This window comes from Coffea arabica, chromosome 6c (assembly GCF_036785885.1).
Source record: "Coffea arabica cultivar ET-39 chromosome 6c, Coffea Arabica ET-39 HiFi, whole genome shotgun sequence".
NCBI classification, from domain to species: Eukaryota; Viridiplantae; Streptophyta; class Magnoliopsida; order Gentianales; family Rubiaceae; genus Coffea; species Coffea arabica.
In genome coordinates, this window is record NC_092320.1 from 42415657 (window position 1) to 42426203 (window position 10547).

General features: G+C 41.6%; 1 protein-coding gene and 1 long non-coding RNA gene across 2 annotated transcripts; one reads left to right on the forward strand and one right to left on the reverse strand.

Annotated features, from left to right (window-relative positions):
* Positions 1 to 121: 121 nt before the first annotated feature.
* Positions 122 to 2290, reverse strand: LOC140008193 (uncharacterized). The gene is made up of 3 exons (XR_011815576.1): positions 2169 to 2290; positions 1043 to 1106; positions 122 to 220 (listed from the first exon to the last, which is right to left on the reverse strand). It is a non-coding gene; the product is annotated as an uncharacterized lncRNA (long non-coding RNA).
* A 3774-nt stretch (positions 2291 to 6064) lies between these two features.
* Positions 6065 to 9589, forward strand: LOC113739200 (uncharacterized). The gene is made up of 6 exons (XM_027266437.2): positions 6065 to 6492; positions 6739 to 6832; positions 7234 to 7951; positions 8044 to 8660; positions 8787 to 9055; positions 9157 to 9589. The coding sequence occupies exons 1-6, from the start codon at positions 6065 to 6067 to the stop codon at positions 9587 to 9589; spliced, it is 2559 nt and encodes an 852-aa protein (XP_027122238.2).
* Positions 9590 to 10547: the final 958 nt, after the last annotated feature.

Genomic DNA, 10547 nt, shown 5'->3' on the forward strand with positions numbered 1-10547 from the left:
GGGATTGAAACACTAACTCAAACATGATCACTAATCCAACAATTCAGCTTAGTACATATATCATCGTATGCCAACTTACCACGCTTCACTCAAAATTACATAATATAAATCACCCTTAAGAATTTAAGCTCACAAGTCTGCTTAAACGAAAGTTACAACCTCAAAACGCAAGAACGGCAAAATAAAGCTAAGAAAGCCCTCGATCAAATCCCTTCCCGATCTGTTAAGGAAAACAAAGGGAATGGGGTGAGCTAAAGCCCAGTGAGGTTCCAGGTAAACAAGTAAACACATAGCCACATAAAATCACAAAATAGCCAACTAAACACCGTACAGTAAAATAACAGTTTAATTACAATTCAATTCAAGGATACGGGTGGCTTTCAAAAGCCAAAGGTCCACTTGAGCTTGATCATAATTGCCTCCTGTTGACACTCCGTCAACACTTGTAACAGTATATAGGTCCGTAGAACACCACTTTCACCAGTCTCCGTCCCCCAAACAACCCCCCACCGGGCCCGCACTCCATAAACAGTAGTTTGGTAATACTCGAGTATACCAGGAATCCGAGTTTCCAATGCTCAAGGATTCCAATAAAATAGTATCAAGCCGAGGATTTTATCACTGGTGGTGCTGGACAACACAACAAGCAAGCACAACGGCTATGCTTCACCAGGGACCTCCAGGCAAGATTCAATTTCCAGTGAACAGTAAACAGTCCTCAAGGTTTATCGGCCTTCTCGACCAAGCCCTTGCTGGCTCGATACAACCGACTCACCTATGAGGTTGGGTACCCAAACAGTAACAGTAGTTGGCGGAATGTCATCCACACAACTTAAGCACGGTCATTTATAGCAATATCTCACTTCATATTACTTCATTCAGTAAGTAGAGCCTCAGTGGAAAACAAGGAAGGTCAAGTGCGATAAAGTACACACTCGCCTCGATTTTAACTAAAACAGTGTTTGGCTCAAACAATAGCAAATCAACGATTTCAAGTATGCAAGTATTCCACATAACAAGTAGCAAGTAGTGAATCACTCACCTGTCAAGCAAAAGTAGCAATTGACATCAAACGTCTCAGTTACGATCACCTTTGTTGCCCAAACCTAGGTCAACGAGTGAAACCATTAACAATTGGATTCGTTCCTTACTCAAGTATAGGTTCATTAAGAGACCAAGTGAGTAGCCTAAGCTACTTAATCTATCATGCAAATGAGGTCCAAACCATGGGAAAAGTTGATAAGAAAACAAGTTTGGTATGTACATGAAAGTTCGGCAAAAGAAGGGTTTCAACGAAGCTCAAAAGTTTCATTACGGTTAAACTGTCTCTCCCGACCAGCCTCGGGAAAATGGTCACTGTTCATGGTAGGAGACTCAGAATTAGGTTCCGTTAATTGCGTTGGAAACTAGGTTCTTAAGGTTAAATTTGTCATGAAGAAACCATTTCCAAAATCCCAGCTTAAGTGGCTCAAAATTAAGAAGCCAAAAGAAATTTCTGGACTGCCTCGGATGAACAGTACCGCACGGGCAGCCGACTTCCACGACTTGCCACGGATTACTCGGGACAAACCAGAACATGAGCCAGGTACCATTTTAAAGCTCTAAGAGTCTATTTTCCAATGCCACAAACGGTACTCTATTCAGATCAGTGAGTAAAACGTTATAGCCTTTACAACATCGCTGGACAGAAAGTTTCTGGACCTAGTCCAGTTTTGTCCCTTTGCTTGCAACTCAAAATTTACTCAACCAAATTGGCTAATTTTTTGTAGACAACCTCTACACACATAACCCAACATATATCACTCACATTTGTAGCCAAAATATGCATGAAACATCAGGGCAAAAACCGGACAGCAAGCTGAACAGTTTCGGTCAGCATCCTTAATTCTTTCCCAACTTTCACTCTTCTCATTATTTTCACCTTTTGCACATCTCAAGTATTACATCTAACCATATAAGGTTTTAAAACATATCAATACCTCATAAACATAAATGAATAAGAGTTGAACATTTCATCAAACACTTGGTGTGCATACTAACAATTCATCCACTACTTGTTTAATTCAAGGGGTTAACTTTCAATTCCAACCACAACAACTTGCAATTCATGATTAGAGCTTATAGTAGATGATCTAACACATAAAACTCCCAAATTAAAGAGTACTTACCTTACTTACAAGGTGCTCAAATCACCAAAACAATCCACCAAAATGAAAGCTTCAAGCTTGGAACAACCACAAGGATTGGAGGAAAGTTTCTCACTAACTCTAGATCTTTCTCTTTTGATTTTTCTCTCAAGCTCACACTAGGTTTATAAAGCTTTAAGATGGAGTTTCTCTCCTTCTCTTGGAAGCTAAGAAGGGCACGAAATTATGGTGGAGGAATGGAGCAAAAATTGGTTTAAAATTCATCTAATCTTTGGTCAAACAAGATGCATGGCTATGATTTTGCCACTTGGCCTAATTCTTGTACACAACTTCTCTTAATTCTTTGACTAATGTCATTCTTACCTTTCCAAATGCACCAATAATTATTCAACACCTCTAATCTCTCACATAAAGTCTCTACCACTAATAAAAGAACACTTGGACAATTACAAGTGGTGATTTATTTACAACCTAGCTCAAGGATATATTTTACTTCAAGTAAAATGAATTGAAATGAAATGCATGGAAATTATTATAACACATAGAAAATAATTTGTAAGGGCATATATTAAATGGTCTAGATCTTATAATAAGGCATGTAAATAAGAAAATTGTGTTTTAAAGTGAGGCTCCATACAAGGGATTTGTTGTAACACATTGTGAAATATAATGCTAGGGCATATAAGAGGTGGTTTAAATCTTGGTGCAAGGCATGTAGTTTGGGGAAATTGTATTTTAAAAATGAGGGTTCTCACACTTACATTCATGCGCAAGTAACATTTCAATCGAAAATTTCACATTTATTGAGGTCGAGTGCGATAAAGTACACACTCGCCTCGAAAACTCGTTTTGGAAATCATTATAAGCGCTTAACACGTTATCAACCAAAATACAAGTCATGAAGTCAAGAAATATAGCAAACAAGGCACACTCAAATGCCAGCACACATGATATGCAAGAAAACATTTCAAAAGTGACTTTGGAAACAGTTCAAAAGTAAATAATGTAAGAAACGGTTCATAAATAACTTTAGAAGTAGTTTGAGGTCACTCACCTCCATGGCTCAGAAATCATCCATCATGTAACATTGCCTTGCTCAAATCCAAGTCTTAGATCACAAACTCAATGTAAACAAGTCCTTTAAAAGTTCGGACAGCACTTCCCCTAAATTTGCTTACTTTTCCAACCATCATGGCTTCATTATTTCTTCAGCCAGTCCCAAAGGTACACACACAACAACAAGTTCCTCCAATAGCCATTCAACAAGCTCCAAGTAGTACTAGTACAAGTCAAGCTAGGGAAAAGTCCGGAAATGAAAGTTAAGCTCAAAACCAGAAAAACAGTTTTGACGTCATTTTGCGGTAATGGTACCAAAGGCGCTACGATTGTCGGATGAAGGTACAAGATACACCGTTTCGAAACTAAGAGATAGGGCTACAATATTACAGAAGATCACTCAACCCAGTTTCGAGTGTAACAAGGTCAAAAATGCAAGAAACTATACCAGAATGACAAAAACATATTCACAGAACGCATTCTAGCGGAAACATCATAAATCAGGCTATCCAAGTCCAAATCCAGAAATTCCAAAACCAGCTGAAAGCTAAGAAACAGGGATACAATACATCAGAAGACCTCAGCAACCAATTCCAAAGCATTCCCAACCAAAATAACCCATTACAGAAGCAATTCCCAAATTCGGGTAAAACTAGGGCAGCAAGGGTAATTCCATCTTTTCTCAAGCTACGCAACTCCGATTGACCTGAAATTTTGCAGGCACCTCTACAATATCATTCCATACAACTTTAATGAAGACCACTCAGTCTAGTTCTCACCCTAACTAGGTCATATTTACCAAAACAACCCCAGATTTTCTAGTTCGAAGCTCACTGTGGCAGTCCTGATTCATTCAGTCATAACTCAGCACACACAACTCCAAATCAGGTAATTCCAAAGCCATTTAAAAGCTAAGATACAAGGCTAGAATTCTTAAGAAGACATCAACAACCAAATCAGTAGTATTCCTAGTCAAACTAATCAATTACCAAAGCTGATTTCCAGGTTCGGACAGAAACAGGGCAGCAAGGGTATTTTGGTCTTTTCACAGGTTGCCGAACTTGGATTGAGCTGAAATTTTGCAGGAAACTATAAAACCTCATTCTCTACAACTTTCATGTTTTGTGCTAAGGCCAATTCGGCCTCTAACTATGATTAACAGTGTCAGGTAGAATTGGGGAAATTGAAAACCCTAATCTGGAAATTTTTGCATTCAAGTGCTAATCTTCCACTAAAACATCTCATTAGCCATCACAAGTCACTAAGTTAACAAAATCAAGATCAAAGAAAGGATGGTTAGACATGATACCTTGAAATATCAAGAAAGGTGATGGCTTAGGGATTTTTCTTCCAAAACAACTCCACCAATAGCTTCAATCTTCCTTAGCTAGCAAGTTTTATGGAGTGATTTGCAATTTAATCGGTTAGAACTCAAGATTGGAGGAAGAAATTGAGGTGCAAGATGCTGGATATTCTCTCTCTTTCTCTCAAAATTTCGTTCATCATGCTTACAAGAAGAAGAAATGATGAAAACAAAAGGTTTGGTCAAGATAAGAAGAAGAAATCATGGTTTTAGTCAAAGGTCCAACTTGCAATGGGTTTGTGACACTTGGCCCTTCTAGTATTTTCTTTAATCCTTTGGCTCCCAATGGTTACATCATATAACCACCCTCTAATCATTTCCTAGCACCTTGTAAAATAATAACACTTAGCACACAATTCACTTAGTCACCAAAATTATATCACACTAGCGGGTCCCACGTCCGGTATAAGCTCTTAATTTCTCAAAAACTAATTGATACTAGAAAAATCATTTTAAAACTATCTTTGCTCATAAACTTTATCTGGGGAATTTTTTCTAATCAAGAAAATGTAGAAAAGGCGGGCGATTTAAAAAAAATAAACCCTAGAAAATTAAAAAATTTTCGGGTTCTCACACTCATTCTTTCGGGGCGTCACAGTGTGTGTGTGGATGCTGGCCAGAGTGGATATTAGGTGGTCGGAGGAAGAAAGTGGAGTTCTACGGACCTTTTCTTGTAGTTGACGGAGGGTCGACAGGTGATCACGCATGGCGGATGACCAGGCTTTGGAGCTAATCTGTATCCTTGCATTGTTTTGTTACTTTTGCTTTTATTTTGATATAATCGTGACATAAATGTCTGATTTGATGTACAATTACCATTTTGCCCCTGCTTGCTTACTAAGCTTTAAGCTTATCCGTTTTTCTTTGTTAATTCCTCAATAGGGGCCGTACGCGGGGATCCCACTTCACGAGAGTTATATCCCTATAATTGACCTTGGTAATTATACTAGCTGGACTTTCTAGGGTGTCTTTCTTGATTCTCATAGTTTGGGTTAGGATGCTGCTTAAGGTCCACTTTTGGTTTTAATTCTCGTTTTTGTATGATGTGGTGGACTGGAATGTCACTCTTGAAGATGTATGATTGTAAATAGTATCTTTTGGTATTTAGTCTCTGTTATTTACTTTTCGTTTTCGAGTCCTACCGCGAGCTAGGCAAGCAGTCCGCCAAACCCTTTGGTACGCCTCACAGGTGGTATCAGAGCGCCTAGTTTAGAGGATGTGAGTAAACGGGTCCTATACGATGGGTACTTAGCAAATTTGATTCGGTTAAGATGAATGCTAGATTTTAAACTAAAATGTCGGCAAACTGACGAATTAATGTTTTGTAGGTATGGATTCAGGCAGTTCGAGTGGTGCGGGACCCAGTGGTGTGGGACTAGGACCGGTGCCGAGACCTTCGAGTGCGGGGGGCCCGGTGAACTGGGTAACGCATAGGCGGGTGATCTGTTACCAGAGGAGGCCGGGGGAGTCCTACACTCTATATTCACCCTTTGGTAGAATGTCGCACCGACCTTGTGAGTGTCGTTTCACCTATGGCTACCCAGATGAGGTCGTCCTGGCGGTGGACGACGAGAGACGCCGCCTGGGGAAGGCAGTTGATCGCCTGACCAGGCAGCTTGAGGAGGCTAGGGGAGTGACCCACGGCCAGGCTATACACCTTAGGGAGATGGAGCAGAGCCTTAGAGATGAGGAGGAGAGGACAGATTCCTTCCGTCGTCAGTTACACAACATGCACCTGCACCTCCTCGCTATGAAGAGGCAGCTACGGGAGCGGGTCCGGGATGTGATAGCTGACTGTGAGATTGTGTTAGATGTGGTCGCGGAGGTGCCACCCAGGGCCACCGGACCGGAGCCGATGGAGGATGCTGATACCTTGGACTCGGTTGGGGACTGGGCCCCTGGGGGAGGCGCTTTAGGGCCGCCTATGTGACTCTTGTTCTACTTATCCATCTTTTGCATCCGAATTTGATCTGCTAGTTTTTGGGAGCTGAGGTGCTCTTGTATAGAATGGGTTTTGCCCCGACCGGATGTCGGGTAATTTGTATAGTTTTGGCGTGCATTTGTATATGTGTGTACATACTATTCTGGCTGGTATATATAAGCGTTTGCTTTATGTTTTACGAAATGTTTTGTGTTTCATGTTTTCGTAATTCATTTTCATTTTTCTTTTAGCTTTTTGCACTTAAAAATGGACTTCGGTGGTCAAGGTCGAGGTAGGAGGCGAGGTCGAGGCCTCGAGGTAGAAAATGAACCTGAAAGTAACCAGGTAACTACAACCATCCAGCGAATGGCTGATTTACTTGAGCAAATGGTCGCCCAACAGGGCCAGGGTCAGGGAAATAACGCCGGAAACCCTGGGAGTAGTAGGGGGAACCATGAGGGGGAGGACCGCGCTTTAGAGCAGTTTCAAAAATTTGCAACCCTAAATTCATAGGAGGACCCAGCCCTGACGTGGCGGAGGGCTGGCTGAAGCGTATGCTGGATATTTTTGCCGCCTTGGGATATACGGAGGAGCGGCAAGTATCGTTCGCTACCTTTCAATTCGAAGGGCCAGCTCGGGCGTGGTGGAATATGGTAAAAGGAAAATGGGAACGAGAGCGGACCCCCTGGACCTGGATTAACTTTACCAGGGAATTTAATGAGAAATACCTTCCGCCGATGGTATAGGAGAGACGGGAGGATGATTTCATTCACCTGCGCCAAGGGGCGCTAAGTGTTGCCAAATACGAGACCCAATTCACTAAATTGTCTCGTTTCGCTCCGGATTTGGTGTTAACGGAGCAAAAGCGGATCCGCCGCTTTGTTCAGGGATTGAACGTGGAGATTCAAGAAGCGTTGGCCGCTGCTCAGTTGGATACTTTTAGTCAGGCGTTAGAAAAAGCGCAGAGGATTGAGACAGCCCGGGGTCAAGTAAAGGCATTCCATGATAGAAAGAGAAGGCAGCCGGGCACCGGAAACTTTAATGTCGGACAAAGCTCGAGGAACGAGCCGCCCACTAAAATGGGGAGGGGAGCAGGAGGTCCACGATCGACGGAGACTTCAAACCAGGGAAATGCTGGAAAGGGACAAGCGGGGCGAGGGCCCCAAAGAGGTGGCCACAGAGGAGGGGCGACTACAGGGACGAGACAGACCTGTGGTTTTTGTGGAGGCAACCATACTGCCGATAATTGCTGGAAAAATAGTGCAGTCAGGAAATGCTTTAAGTGTGGCAGTACAGAGCATCTGATTGCACAATGCCCAAATATGCGGACTGAAGGAAGCACTTCACGGGCAAAAGGGACTACGCCAAAACCAGAAAATGCAGCAGGGAACCGACCAAAAGTGCCTACGCGGGTTTATGCTTTGGGCCATCAGGAGGTGACTGACCCTTCGGTAGTCATCGAAGGTACGCCTTCTATATTTCGGCGTATCGTAAGGGTGTTATAGATCCTGGTGCTACCTATTCTTTTGTGAGTCCTGCATTTATGGCACATATAGATATTAAAGCAGGAAAGCTGCCATCTGATTTAGAAATAAAGACTCCCATTAGCAATAAGAGCATCCTTGCCAATATGATGTACAAAGGCTGTGACGTGTGGATAGGGGAACGAAAGTTATCGGTAGATTTAATAGAATTAGCTCTTTTTGGGTACGATCTTATATTAGGTATGGATTGGCTAGCTAAGTATCATGCACGCCTAGACTGCAGTACGAAAAAGGTTGAATTTCACATACCGGGTGAGCCTACATTGCAATTATATGTACGAGAGAAGTTAGCCTCCACCACTCTTATTTCTGGGATTCGGGCCCGAAAATTGCTAAGTAAGGGTGCCCGAGGGTTTTTGGCCATGTTGATTAATACCCAAGGAGAGCAATTAAAAGTAGAAAATGTGCTGGTGGTGTGTGAGTTTCTTGAGATGTTTCCCGAAGAGTTGACCTCACTACCGCCAGAAAGAGAAATCGAATTTAAGATTGATCTGCAACCCGGGGCGGAACCAATATTGAAAACCCCTTACTGCATGGCTCCTGCGGAACTGAAGGAATTGAAAATACAGTTGCAGGAATTATTGGATCGAGGATTTATTCAGAAAAGTGAATCTCCTTGGGGAGCCCCGGTATTATTTGTAAAGAAAAAGGATGGAAGTTTACGAATGTGCATTGATTACCGGGGACTAAATAATCTCACGATTAAGAACAAATATCCCCTGCCACTGATTGATGAGTTGTTTGTCCAACTACAGGGTGCAGCTATATTTTCTAAGCTGGACCTTCGACAGAGATATTACCAATTAAGGATCCGGAAGGAGGATATCCCTAAGACCGCGTTTAATTCGCGGTACGGGCATTTTGAATTTGCAGTCATGCCCTTTGGATTGATGAATGCTCCAGCTGCATTTATGGACTTAATGCACCGAGTCTTCAAATGTTACCTAGACCAATTTGTTGTGGTATTTATTAATGATATTTTGGTCTACTCGAAAACTCGTGAGGATCATGAAAGGCATTTGAGGTTAGTGCTACAGACTTTTAAGGAGCACCAATTATATGCTAAGTTTAGTAAGTGCGAGTTCTGCCTGGACAAGGTGTCTTTCCTTGGACACATGATTTCAGGAGATGGTATAGCGGTGGACCCACTAAGGTGAAAGCCGTCACAGAATGGAAACGGCTAGAGAGCCCAACTGAAGTTAGAAGTTTTTTAGGGCTTGCAGGATATTATCGCCGCTTCATAAAGGACTTTTCCAAGATAGCTGGACCTCTAACAGACTTGACTAAGATTCACAATCAATTCATCTGGACCTCGAAGTGCGAGGCCAGTTTTCAAGAGCTAAATGGGCGATTAACTTCTGCACCAATTCTTACTTTGCCCAACGGGAAAGACAGCTTTGTGGTATATACGGATGCGTCTCGAATGGGTTTGGGATGTGTACTTATGCAAAATGGACAAGTGATAGCCTATGCATCCCGAAAATTGAAACCCCATGAGCAAAACTACCCGACTCACGACTTGGAATTAGCTGCGGTGGTATTTGCTCTTCAGAAGTAGCAACATCATTTATATGGGGTAACCTTTGAGGTTTTCATCGACCATAAGAGTCTCAAGTATTTATTTTCGCAGAAAGAGCTGAATTTGAGGCAGCGTAGGTGGATGGAGTTCTTAGACGACTATGACTGCACCATTAAATACCATCCTGGTAAGGCTAATGTAGTAGCTGATGCCCTTAGCCGGAAAGCCTAGGTTTTGAGTCTATAGGTAAAAGAGTGGGATCTACTAGAAAAAGCTGGGAAATGGAATCTTCAACTCAAGCCACACAAAGTGTTGTTTAGCAATATTATGGTGACTTCCACGCTATTGCCTAAGATAAAGGAGGCTTAGAAGAAGGAACCCCAGGTACAGAAATGGAAAGAAAAGTCGAGAAAGGGATGATATCCAACTTTAATGTGGATTCAGATGGGATGTTAAGGTATAGAAATTGGTTGGTTATTGTAACATCCCGAATATTAGGAGGTTGTTGTGAAGAAAATATTAAAATGTATTTCTTTGGGGTTTGATTTAAAACCTTATTTTGTTTTAAAAGACTAGAAACCCTAATATTTTAATCAAAACCCTAGTTTACTTGTGACTAACCGGTTTTCCTAAATCTCTCCTATTTTAATTGAAACCCTAATTTTAATTACTGGAATTGGAAAATTCCTCACGTTTTCTTAAAAATTTCCTTTTATTTGAAAATTACTATTTATCAAAGCGCCACTACCCAATTATTTCACACTAAGTGTAAATAATCCTAGAAAGTAGGGTTTCACGCTTCGGTTTCAAGTTTGGAGCAAAATTAGGGTTTCGCGATTTTTTCGCCGGATGAATTTTCGGTACAGAGTAAGGATTCATTTTGGGGATTAAAAATGACTTTTAAGTGAAAATAATATGTGATTAGTAGCAATGATATAAGGTTAGTGAATGGGAAGTAAAAACCCTAGTACGTGAGTTTTAAGAAAAACGGCGCGAA